Source organism: Cebidichthys violaceus, unplaced genomic scaffold (genome assembly GCF_023349555.1).
Source record: "Cebidichthys violaceus isolate CVI_PGR_0920_01 unplaced genomic scaffold, fCebVio1.0.p SCAF_11, whole genome shotgun sequence".
Lineage (NCBI taxonomy): Eukaryota > Metazoa > Chordata > Actinopteri > Perciformes > Stichaeidae > Cebidichthys > Cebidichthys violaceus.
This window is the reverse complement of record NW_027176274.1, coordinates 12815393-12828822: the sequence shown is the minus strand read 5'-3', so window position 1 is coordinate 12828822 and position 13430 is coordinate 12815393. Positions and strand designations below refer to the sequence as shown.

The window sequence follows — 13430 nt, the reverse complement described above, 5'->3', positions numbered from 1 at the left end:
ATATAAAACTGAATTTAATCCCGATAGCGTACTCACACTCAGGGCATAATACAATTCATATCATTATAAAACGAGTGATTTAGGACACTAGGTGAGAGGGTGACAGTGGGTGACTTTTATATTATTAGGATAAAAACACACAGTTTCCTGCATAAATGAAAACCATGTTTAAACTTTGATTTAGGTACCTTTTAGACAAAAAGGTAATTAACTGACCAAATTGGCACACTAAATTTTGAGTGATCTGATCCCCAGGGCCTGACATGGCTGGCCTGGCTGAGTCAGTGGCACCTGTGGGAGGAAAGCCCTCTTATAACAAGCTACTAACAACTGTAGAATATCAATACTGTAAAGACCTTTAAAGACACCACCGTCATCCCTCTCTAGCTTTTTTCTAAATGCATGCGTGTGCTTGCTTTACCTGTAAACGAGATAGAAACACAGCAAGCAGACGGAGCACAGCAAAGCTAGAAGGAGAGCACACAGTGTGTTTCTGAAGGTGAGCGTGCATATCTGTTATGTTTTCTGCTGGCAACCGTGTGTAGGCCCCCCTTCCAGGCCATTTTTCATCCAGCTGCTGCAGTACGCACTGCAGAGGGAGACAAGGGGGAGTGGGGTGGGGTGGTGGGAGTCATGTATAGCAGCAGGAGAGATAACAGTTCCACGAAGAGGAAGGGATTTTCCTGTGAAACTGTGCGGTTATGGTGAACAGTTGTCTGTTGCTTTGATTACTTTAAGTATTAAATGGGTCTGCATGGCTGTGATGCAGGAATGGGACCCCACGGAGGTAGAAAGAGTTGATAACTGAGCTGCAGGTGCACGCACATGCATACAAGCGTGGCCCACTAAAGCTAACAGCAGGCTGTATGACTGCAGTGGGTGTTGATTCATCACTCTCACTCACAGTAGGTCCATCTTGCTGATAATTATCTTTGTCAAATTAATTATCAGTATGACAGAGCCGATGAATTACACCCAGATAACCTCGATTAATCAACAAAATGAGTTTAAGGGCAAATGTTTTGTTCATATGGATGTGCTCCCTGTAGAAAATGTCTTCTTTCATCTTCATCCATCGCCATCCTCACATCCATCATTTCTCATTGTAGTACCTTCTATCTGACACTCTCTCTGTATTTTTTTATAGAGATGTTGTAGGGTTTAGAGTACCAGGACCACAAAGTGTGAAAGTCTTGAGTGGTTGGTTAGTGTTCCATGCTGCTGTCAAGGATGTGGTTAACGGCATGTTTTGTGTACTGTAACGCTGGCTTTCTGGATGTGTCTCGAGATATTATGAAATGAGATTTAGGAGTGAAGACGAGCGCTTAACACGTTGTATGTTTACTTTACTCTTGATTTGCATGGAATCAGCTGCTTAACAATGTTGGGGTTATATTAATAACTTTGTTTTAACATTACTTAATGTTACCTTTGAGCCACATTAGCAGAGCTAACATTACAACAATGTTTCCTAGTCATTACTTGATGGGAGCTAGCAATCAGCAATAACTTTGATCGTAAAGTTACCAAATTCACTAACTTTTTGTAGTTTTAGTTGACCCTATATGTAAAATATCTCGCATCTACACATTTCACAGGATGATGTTTTCCTAATGTTCACAGAGCGTTCACAGGACATGGCTTCGACTAAGACAGATGGACAGAGTAACGTTATACATATCAGTCCTCCATGAAGTCCATGTAACATTTGATCATGTGGTTAGTTGACTAATGTATGTAAACTTGCTACTGAACTGTTACATGAGCATCAAAATGAGCCACAACTTGACCGTGTGCATGCGTCATGCGTGTGCTCTGGTACTAAGAATAGCACTCCACCCCCAGTAGTCAGCTGTTTGACCGGTAGCTTATGAAAAGCCGATTGAAAAAGTGACACTGCGTCGTCATGTTTTATAGGGCCAAATCAACCAATCAAATATTAGTGAAACATGTTTCATTTGTGGTGAAGAGAGGATACTTGATGTTGGTGGGGCAGGAAGAGCATTTGGGGGTGCATTGTGAATAAGGCCCGAATAACTCAGGTGTAAACCACTTCCTCATGAGTCGGAATTCAACACCGAGCACACACGGAGCAGACGGAGAGGGAGGGACGTCACAGTAACCACTTAGACTTGTTTTCTTTCATACTGTACAATCATCCCCTTCATGAAGGCAGGTACTTCACTGTTCAAACCTAGCACATTTTGTTTCTCACACAGTTCTGTAAATGTGTGTGTGATTGGAGCTAGGTGATAACTTTATCAACTGGTCCAGACAGAATGACATCCTGACACTAGGACCTGAAACGGATCGTCTCAAAGACTCACACCTGCACCACCTGACACTCTTGTAGGCAGTGAACACCTCTTTCATTATTAATTCACATACTGCCATGACCGAATCTTTCATTCATTCCTTTTTCATGTACCCCTTTTACAGCTGCTATTTTGCAATTCAGCACTCATAAAGCTTGTGGTATTTTTCCCTTTTCACTGAGAATCTACATTGAAACATGGCCTGTCAAATGTCTCAGCTTTACAGTCTGGTGAACATGGTGCTGTCTGAAGTCTGAGGTTTTTCTATTTTTTGCACACGTCCCCATCTGTCCCTCTATTTGTTTAGCCATATTCTCCTTTTACTAACTTAACTCAATTTAAGAATTTAAGTCCTTGGTGTATGGCAATTACATTAGCATGACTTCTGTTTGTCAAATGAGCAGCCCATATTAAAAGATATGAGGTGGTATTTAGCCATTTGTGGTCTCGTGTGTGTGTGTGTGTGTGTGTGTGTGTGTGTTTGCTATATGCGTGAATGTTTTTGTTGTGCATCTGCTACAAACAGCAGGTGGGTCATAATTTGAAACCAGGCCTCATGTGTCGACACAGTCATTCAAATATAACCTGAATGTAATTGAATAGGTGCCTCTCAGGGAGTTGCATGAGTGCTTTCTGCACCACTTCTCTTCCAATCAATGTATTGTTTTGGGCCTTCAGTCTGCCGGCAGCCTTGCCTGTGCTTTTGTTTTACTATTACCTTCTCATTGGCTCCTCTAACCACCTTGACTAAACCTGCCTGTTTGTTTGTCTGTCTCGTTGCTTAGATCATTAGCTGTGTTACATTTTCAGTTTTTATGCTTACCAGGTGCTGGCGCCCCAAGCTAATCAACACACACACGTGCATGTTATAGCTGTACATAAAAGGAATTGTACATAAGAACATCACAGCCAATTAAATGTTATCTCTTAAGTCAGCAAGGTAGTTCTGCAATGATATTGAATTTATTATACATGCACTTTCCTTGTAGCGACCCATGGTTTGTTTTTTCCTTCTGTTTGAGTTCATGCTTGATTACATTCATTGACTTACCGGCGTGTTTAGTCATGTACACTCGTTTGTTTACATATGTGAATGTGGTTTCTTTTTCCATTATATTTGGTGTAACCTTTGCAATTTGACCCTTCAGCCCCCATCTTGTACTGGAACTCCCATGGGGCATTGCAGCTACTGCTGCTGTAGGAATTAAAGTGATAGTTTACATGCTGGCTCCTACTAAAGCAGGACCTCTATTTGACCCCTCACATCTTGGACTGCCTTTCTGTCACTGCTTGAATGGACTGCTCATTTCATTCAACACTTGAGAGCTTGCAGAATGATAATCTGTGCTTCTGGGGAAATTGCATTTTCTTCAGTAGACAGTATACAGTGCATAGGGTCCATTGATTAATTTCAATAAAACAAAATTACATTTTGAAATGCCTCTTCTGAGGATATTTAAACATTTGTTAAAATCACAAATCCAAAGAGATTCTCTAGTATAACCATTTGCTGTTCTTTAACATAGTCAGAGTAAATACAATATACCGTATTTGCATTTTCTGTCTCCAAAGATTTTCTTTGCTGTGCTTGTTGACTGTAAATTACTTTTTGCAGCAGGACATCTAACATCATTAAGTGCTCTGAGACAAAATTCCTGTGAAAACAGTTAAAAAGCAGAGACAATGAGGCTTAACCTGAATTCACACACTTTTCATAATTTCCCTGTTGTTTTACCTCCATGCCCCAGTCTGACACAACTTAAAAGTATGCTAATACCAGGCTATTGTGCTGTACACTTGTCCTGGTTCATAATTCAAGCCGGGGATCATTTAAATAAGAAGAGCAGAAAAGAGGATAAAAAAATAGCGGATAGCCTCAACGCAGCGAAGCAGTGAATGGCTGTGTTCCTTGTAATTGACAAGGCGGCTCATGAGACTCCGCATGTGTTTGTGTGTCTGTGCCTTTCTGTAGCGCTACTGTACTGTACTGCATGTTGAAGAGGAAAGAGTTGCAGTAATCTGGTGTGTTGCTACCAGCTCCTTCAGCTTCTGTCAGCAGTTTAGCCACAACCACAACATTAAAGATGAGGCTCTGACAAGGCAGGGCCATCCGGGGCCACTTAAAACCAATACCACAGAGCAGGATAGGGCCTTCCATCAATTACAACCTTATTAGCCTAATCGTTATGAAATAATCCAATCCAGAGGACAGCTGAGACTCTGCAGATAAACAACAGCCAAGCAAACCAGTGGAGAGCAGGGAGGGGAGGGGGATGTAACAAAATATTGAGGCATTATTTCTTGTGATAGAAAAATGATATCCATTGTTTCTATTGTCCAGCTGCAGATTGGATTGTAATACAACCTACATATTTTCAATTGTCTCATTTTTAAATTTCAAAAGAAAATGTTCTGCTTGCTTTGACCGCAGGAGTGTTTTTAGTCTTTCAGCCACAATAGGTGAAGGTGCACAGAGTTTGCTTCTCTGTGCACCTTCACTGTGTGGGATTGTGCTGAGCAGACAGACTGATATCTGTCTTTATACAACCCAGACCACCACAAGTATTCACTGAAGTTGTTGTTGTCATTTTCAACTTTAGACTTCTGTTCTGAACATCTGCATCTGTTCATCTCCACTGTCTTCTTTCCATTGACTTTGATTGCATTCATGCGGCTCTAGATATCTCTGCATTGTGCAAAGAGATTGCAACTGAACAGAAGCATTTGTCGTGGAAATTGGGGTTTCGAAACAACTATGGCACTACAAATGTTCAACCTACAGCCCAAGCAAGTTAATACATTTGTTCTTTATCTCCATGAGGATATTATTTTACATTATATCTATTCTTTTACATGCATTACTTTTTTTATAACTTCATTTGATGGATGCTTTTATCCAAAGCAATATAAATTTTCCAGCACACATAAATGCATGGAAATGATGGAAAAACAGCAAAGTAGAAGTGATATAAATAACGAGTGATTGACAACACTAGTTCTGTTAAAAAGAGAAACTCTGAGAAACAGAGCAGTGAGTATAACGCAACTATGTTGATGTACTGATGTGCTGTGTTATTATCCTAAATTTAAAGAATGGTGAACATGACTGTTGTTGTGATGATGCTGTCAGCCTGCCTAGGGAGTGCAGATGACGAGATCGTTCCGTAGAGTCGGCACGTAATTTTAACATATTGCGTGCCACCGCAACACAATGCGCTGTTAAGAGGTTGTGGTCATATCATGTAATTCTGTGAGATCAGGCTGATCATTTGCCATACATATTTACATTGCACTGATGTAAATTATTGTGGGCTACCCTTGATGAATAAATACTGAAGTAATGAATTACAGTACATTACAGTTTGCCGTTTTTATTTGAAAATACATTTTGTAGATTGTTCATGTATAAAATCACTACAGCTAATCAAACCATGAGGCCTGTATTGTGAGACTGTGTCAACTTCACACACTTATTGGGAAAGATGACACAATGACAGGAGTTCAGCCAGCAAAAGCGAATGGGAGGTGTAAAAGGAGGCGGAAGTCGACAGAAAAAGGAGAATTAAAATTCGAGAGCCAGCTGGCTGACCTCTAACTTACTGAGTTGGTGATTGAGGAGAAAGCAGTATTTTCCTCTCATTATATAAATGAGAGAAAGAGTCCATCCTACGACTATCTCTCTCACTTGCTGTCTCTCTCTCTCCCACTCTGAGATGTGACAGCAGGATGACAAATTACTCGTCACGGTTCTACAGTAGACTGATGGTTGTGAGATCTCGTATGCAGCAGCAGCAGTGGGCTCACTAACTGGGACTGAGTGCAAAAGGACATGACTGTGTGGCAAATGGCCAAAAAGAGACACGGCATCTACACCACATCTGTTCACTTCACACAGAAGTTCTGCTGACTGGCAGGCTCAGGACACGCCTGCCCTTTTTTGTTCTTGTCACATGGTCTAGGTGTCTCCTTGATTTAACCCACTGTAGTTATTTGTCCTTGTAAATAAACATTATACCATTAAGCATCACTGACTTGAATTCTGAAGTAAGGAAATGTGAAACGGATGGTGCCACATGTGTGACACCTTATCTGCTACGGAGGCAAAGCTAAGGGGGCGCTTTGGGCGCTGTGTAAACATAATCTCTTCAGTTGAGATGTTGTTGATTATTCAGCTTTAGATTTTTCATTATTTTTGTCTGAGCCTCAGTGCAAATGATTGACTTTAACATTGTTTTCTGAGATCCTGCTGAGTAGGGGAACTGTCTGATAAACAGACACTACTTGACACTCATTGCCAGTGACATTGTTAGTGTAAAGTGATACGTTGCTGAATTGCACCCGGTTTGTCTTCATGTCCCCTTGGCTGACAGTTACATGATGAGAAGTTGTCCAAACACCGGGATCAGGAGGACATGAGGTGGAAAATGTGTTGCACAAGCAAAATGCCAAAGACAACCGTGTACTCTCACATATATACATGGACACTTATGTTCACACATACAACGAATCACAAGTAATTTAGAAATATTTATCTAATGCTGTATGTACAAGATGTGACATTAAGTAATGTGGACACATTTTCACTTGTGACATTCATGCAGCATTAGATTAGAGAGAAGGGCAGTGCGTGTGTGTGTGTGTGTGTGTGTGTGTGTGTGTGTGTGTGTGTGTGTGTGCAGTGTCCACGGGAACCAACCTTATCTTCGACAGGAAATCCAATTATTAGCGCACAGCAATTTACTGTACAGTATCTGTGCGTGTGTGCAGAATGTCAGTATGTGCACGTGTTTAGTAATGCACGTAGTATGTGCCTCTCAGTTTATAAAGAGCATGACAGATGATTCAGTCGAGCAGTTACTATGTTCAAGCTATATTTACATAATTATATAATTGTGTGGTCCATTTCTAAAGCTACAAAATGCCATCTGAGTGGGTCCATTAGTAGCACAGAGGATATTTCGGTAAATTATTGTCACAATAATGCAAATTGTTTAATTTGTCTTTGTTGCACAGTAAGTGTCTATGGGGGAATGATATGATATATGGTCCGATGCACTCTTTTAAGGTGTGATGATGAACTCATACTAGGTGCTAGCTTGCCTCACAGTCTCTGGAGTTTTTCACAGGAAATACCAGCAAATTACTGCAGGTGATTATACCGCATGAGGCGACAAGTTTATCAAATGAGAGGAGACAAATTAAGTGCTAAGTAAACGATTTGTCCCCACTTGTGCACTTGTAGATTTGAGAAAATGGGTGAGACAATTTGAACAAATTACCACAAACAAACAACATTACATGACGAAGGCCCTGTTTTAACCATGTACTGTACATTTGAGCTGATTTGACATACATAATAAGCAATTTGTTTTAACACAACAACAGTGTTTGTGTTAATGAACTGATGATAATTCAAAATAAAAGCTATAGTTATCCTGCTGTGTTTGCATCGGATACCGGTAATAACTTAGATTGTTGTCTACTTTTGCTATTGTATTAAAAGAGCTGTCTATTTGCTAGCGATAGGTCATCCAATTCCGTGTTTTGATTCCTGAAGGCCCACTTACGAGCTTCTTTCGAATCTTTCAACCACAACCAATCTCATGGTCTCTTTCAGTGGATGACGTTCGCTCAATTTTCATGGAGACAACTTTTGTTTAATTTTCATTTTACATAAACGAATCCTAAATAGTTTCAGAAAAACAGTTTTGCAACAGTAAACTATTATTGTCTAATCATAGTCCCTGCATTAATCTGAGAGTGATAACAGTAGTGAGGTACTAATATGTTTACATTAGAATTACAGTATACATTGTGATTTGACTTGCTGGTCCTGTGGTGCATTACACTCTGATGCTGACGCTCAGTTGTTCTTAACAGGAGGTTGGGTAATACTGTATGTTGACTGACAAAGTGATGACTGCCCAGCAACAGCCACATTCATTAAACAGTGGATATCAGGATCACCAGGATATCTGCTCAGTGTGAATCAATAGCTGTAGAGGTCGTCGATGATGCACGTTCATGTGCGAGTCTGCATGTGTGTATGTGTTTCATCCAATGCAACCCTCCCTAACTCATTGATTTCCTCTCTCTGCACCCCCTCCACCTGTCTTCTCTCCCTCCCCTGCCCTCACCTCTCTGTCTCTCTGTCCTAGATGGTTTATAAGCCCTGGCTGTGTTCTCAGTACTTCCAGACCACCCAAATGCACTGCAGTAAGCGAATCCCCTGTGGTCAGTACTGCCTGGAGGTGCAGCAGCGGTGCCCCTTCGTCCTGCCCGACAATGATGATCTCATTCATGGAGGCAGCCCCAGTTTTATATGTACAGGTACAAAAAAAAAAAAATCATCTTACAGTTTGTGCTTTCTTCTGTTTGTTTTTAGCCCATGTGCTTGTTTTCTTTTAACCTTATTTTAAAGATTGGCATCAGTACACTGCATACAGCTGCCCATTGTACTAAACAACTCAACTGAGTAGCTGGAGAAAAGTACTTTGTTGACTATTTGAGGGATGAAAGAGCATTCATTCCCCAAGTCCTGGGATTGGCAGCTATGAGTAACAAGTTGCTTTTAACCTGGTGCACAGTACATCATGCTTTTGGCCTGAGTGACTTATTGTACAAGAGTGAATAGTGAAGACATAGCGAACGTAGTGTCCTGTTCAATGCAACCTCCGATGGTCACACAGTAAACACTTGACTTTACAGTTACAGGATGTTCTTTTTAATCACCAGACTAACAGGGTGATACACCAACAACAAATTCTGCCAATTACTCACAGCACCAAGAGGCATCTGTACAATGGTGGACTGTGACAATAAGTCTGCATGTTCTATCTGTACTGAACAGCTAATAGCACTCTGTGGGTCAGTGTTAGTGAATGTGCTTATCTCCAGCCATAAACACACACACACACACACACACACACACACACACATACACACACACACACACACACACACACACACACACACACTCACACACACATCTGAATTCTAATTAATGCTTAACCTTGTCAAGACCAGGTTTTTGTCTCTATATACATGAGTACATGAGTGGGGGCGCAGTATTACTCTGTGAGCAGATTTCTGTCCCCTCAACATGAGTAATACAAAGGCACACACTGACATCACATGTTGATGCTGCCCTCTGGTGTTCATGTTGAACATCAGGTTACATTCATGTACAGTATGGCGGATGAACTTAAAAGTGGTGTATGTGTTTCTTATTTGTGTACCCTTTTCTGTTGATCATTTGAACTGATTCATTTGTTTATGAAGAATACTAAACAAGACTGATTTTGTGGCTCTTTGAAATTGAAGGATAAGGCTGGCAACATTCTATATTTTTGTTATTATTAACTACAAGAAACCCAAACCAACATTGTGTTAGTCCATCTCTAAATAGTTTCTGATATAGCCAGCCTGTCTGTGGCTCTCAGCTCCAAGCCCATTCCTGCTATCAGAAGAAATCTTAAAAAGTGGGTCATACTGTACATACTTACATTCAAGAAAAATAGAAGGAAAGGCTAATTTTACTCAAACTGGAGTGATTAGGACATTTGTCTGGGACTATTTTCAGCTGTAGATAAATACAAATCTGCTGTGTAGTGAAATTTATAGCAAGAAGGTGGTGTGTGTGGGATTGAGTCAAAACAAACTACAGTGCCGATGTTCATCGTACTTAAGAAACCTTTCTACCAGTGTGATTTTTAAAAAAATATTTTTTGGACAATCATGGAGATCTATAGCTCATAAGAATAAGCGATATCAGTCTTTGACTGACTTCACATAGTATTTAGTTAGTTGGATCAATTTACCTTTTCATGGGCTTTACTGACAAAACGGAAGATGTAGAATATCACCAAACCTTTTATGCAGTAGTAAGCTCTTACCATGTGGCATCTACATGTTCATAATGCTGCGATGCAGACCGGCCAGACTAATCAAGTATTTGGGTAAAAAAATGAATAAGTGAGATGAAAAGAGCACTTGCAGGTTGTGTCTTTCACCTCTGTGCGTATTTTGTCAAAAACCTTGCAAACACAGTCACTCTAAATGCAGATGATTGTCACAATCTTGCTGTAATTACATGGTTCCTCTTGTCACGGTTAAGCTGTTGACAGTCAAACTGTGCTGAGTGGGCACACACTTATTCAAAGTTCACTCTTCACATTAGCATGCACACAGGCTGTGACAAACCTCCTTTGCTTATAACGTCAGTGTAGAGTGTCAGTTAGCTGTTTGGGATTTCAGTTGTTGTGTGCTATACTGAATTCATCCTTAATATGTATTTTGTGTTCTTAAAAAAAAGCACAAAATACGATATATTTTTGGAAAATTTTTATACAAAATTCAAACCAAATGACTTCTATAGTGTATCTGTATGCCTAGTTGCAAAGGTAAGACTACAGTAATGACAATACTGTTTTTGAGTAGAATAGAAGAGACTTTAGGGTGCAGCAGCATGTAGAATAAAGAAATCACACATTCAGTGCAACCTGGTTGTGTGATGGATCACTGCACTGCAGCTTTAGACCACACATGAAATGAACGAAACGCAAACAAGAAAACATTTGATCACCATTTAAAAAAAATATCATACATTTAAAAACTTTAGAGCATTGCAAAAGGGCTGTATCTAACAATTATTGTCAATAAAGACTGTAAAATGTCAGAATATTTGAACAATGTCCAAAGCCCATGATGACATATTCACATAGCTTGTTTTGTCCTAACAGCAGTTCAAAAAACAAAGACATTCATTTTTACAATAATAAAATACTTCAAATATTGACATTTGAGAAGCTGTAACTATTGGATTTTTTGCATTTGTGCTTGAAAAGTGATCATTGATTAACAAAACTATTCTATTCTATTAATTTTCTGTCAGTTAATTACTTGAATAATTGTTTCACCTTGCAACTGCAAATATCTAAAACACAAGCAAATTAAGAAACACTGACAATCAAACAAAACCAAACAGAACTGAGTTCAAACTGAATATGTTTCTAAGAGACACTACAAATGGATGTGCAGATGAAAGATTTCCATTTGCTTGTGTTTCCTAGCATTGCAGTGTAGTGTTTTGGCCATGGTGCTTTCAGAGCATACTTTCAAGAAACATCAAGTTCATAGAAATGTATTTTTACTGAGGTCCATTGTTGTTATTGTCTTTTATGTCTTTTGGTTCTCAAAGCAGTGCTTGTGGGGAACGTTGGAGAAGCAACAATGCTCTTTTTGTGACAGAAAGCAAATACAGGATTTATGAAACATGCTACATGGCAGCATCTTTAAGAGAATGTGTCAGCTTACTGTTTTTATCTCTACCACCACCCTTCCCCCAAAACAACCCCCAGGGCTGCTGGAGGACTATCCATCAGGTGTTGACCCAGATGCAGAGTGCTGTGACGTGCGGTGGGACTTGAAAGTGGACAACCGTTCCCGGGGGACCCTGAAAAGAACTCACCCGCCGTGCCAGCACCGTACCTCCCTCAGCTCCTCGGCAGCCTGCAGACTGTGTAACAGCCGGCTCAAACTCTGCCTGCTGGTCCTCGTCCTCCTACACACTGTTGCCAGCCTCACTGCATCCCACAATGCAACAGGACTGGGCCTCCCCGCCATCACGCCTCTGGAGGAGAGCCCTGCCAACGAGGAGTGATAGAGCTGCCAGGAGGAGGTGAGGTTGTTGGGGTGGGGGATTCCCTCACCATGGCAACCGATGTGGAATAATACAGCCACAGTTTTTGCGAACAGCGGGAGCTGTGTGCCTGTGGACATTCTGCAACACATAAATGGAAAATGTGGGACGCTTTGAGACGAAAGACACACAAATCAATCAAAACAAATAAATACGTAAACAAACAGACATACTAAGGGACTCAACCAGTCCCTTAGATAGAAAGGGGACAATGCCACAGCCTTTGTTGAGTGGGAAGGTCGGCTTCCCCATGGCTGATTTTCTCTCACTACGCTTTTTTACACTGTGTTCCAATTAATGGTTTCTGTTGCACTGGCTGACTATGGAATAACACAATCATATTCTCTTTCTAATGTTCATCCTTTGTGTTTGTTTCTGGTTCTCTCATACAGGAAGAAAATGTGTTCTCTGAATAAGACAGATAATGTGTAAAAAAATTAGCTGCAAGTCTGTGTGTGTGTGTGTGTGTGTGTGTGTGTGTGTGTGTGTGTGTGTGTGTGTGTGTGTGTGTGTGATGGTTTGTGTTTCTAGATTTACTGTATGTGTGCGAGAATGCGTGGGCGTGTGCTTGTATGCGTGTCTTTACACATGTGTGTGTGTGTGTGTGTGTGTGTGTGTGTGTGAGAGGATGAGACATACCCTAAAAGTCTAGCTAACCGGCAGGTGGACCCCCCCCCCCCCCCCCCCCCCCCTCCCCCCCAGATGTCACTTAGCTCTGCCATGTTGTCCACACTCCTATTAAAACTTCACTGGGTTTTACATGTGGTTCTGATATCCGTAACAAGCACTGTGTTTAACACAGGTTTATGGCTTTTCCAACACTTTGTTTTGTGAGATAATCTATTTACACTGTTTTGAAGGATCAAAACCTTTCTGTAATTAGCATCAGTAAAAAGCTTACAGCTAAACTGTGAAACACAACAGGAACGAACAGGAAGCATTCCTCCAATATCACCAACACTGGTATCTCAATTTTATTACAACTTAGGACCTCTTTTCATAGTTTGGACCATGATTCAAGGCACTGCACTAACCAGTTTAAACTTATATAGACAATAACAGCTGACAGTTTTCCTGTGTAATGAAGGATTATTATAAACAGTTTGGGTGCACTCACTTTCAGTTTTAACACCAAACACAATGATTTAGATAAGCTGGATGACTAAAAATGATAGCTTGTTTATAATACATATTTAATATATGTCATCTAAACGCTTGATTTTTTTGCCATTGGATTTCATTGTAGCGATGTTGACGTGTTGCCTGATCTCAGCAGTTACTTTGTTGAGTTAAATGTTATCATAATCAATAAAACTGATAAAACTAGAAAAGTAAGACCTAAATTGTATTAAACCAGAATGACCATTTAAGTTTAAGACAAACCCTACCTTAGGGCTGAGCCAAATGAACAACAT

The 13430-nt window shown here is 40.4% G+C and overlaps 1 protein-coding gene across 1 annotated transcript in view; it reads left to right on the top strand.

Moving 5' to 3' along the window:
- Positions 1-12681, top strand: part of LOC137868253 (NALCN channel auxiliary factor 1) — a 68686-nt gene extending 56005 nt beyond the window's left edge. Inside the window, exons 2-3 of the mRNA XM_068704910.1 lie at positions 8474-8645; positions 11675-12681. Of these exons, the coding sequence (XP_068561011.1) occupies positions 8474-8645; positions 11675-11976 (474 nt within the window). The 3' untranslated portion in view covers positions 11977-12681. The remainder of the gene's footprint in view (positions 1-8473; positions 8646-11674) is intronic.
- The last annotated feature ends 749 nt before the right edge of the window (positions 12682-13430 follow it).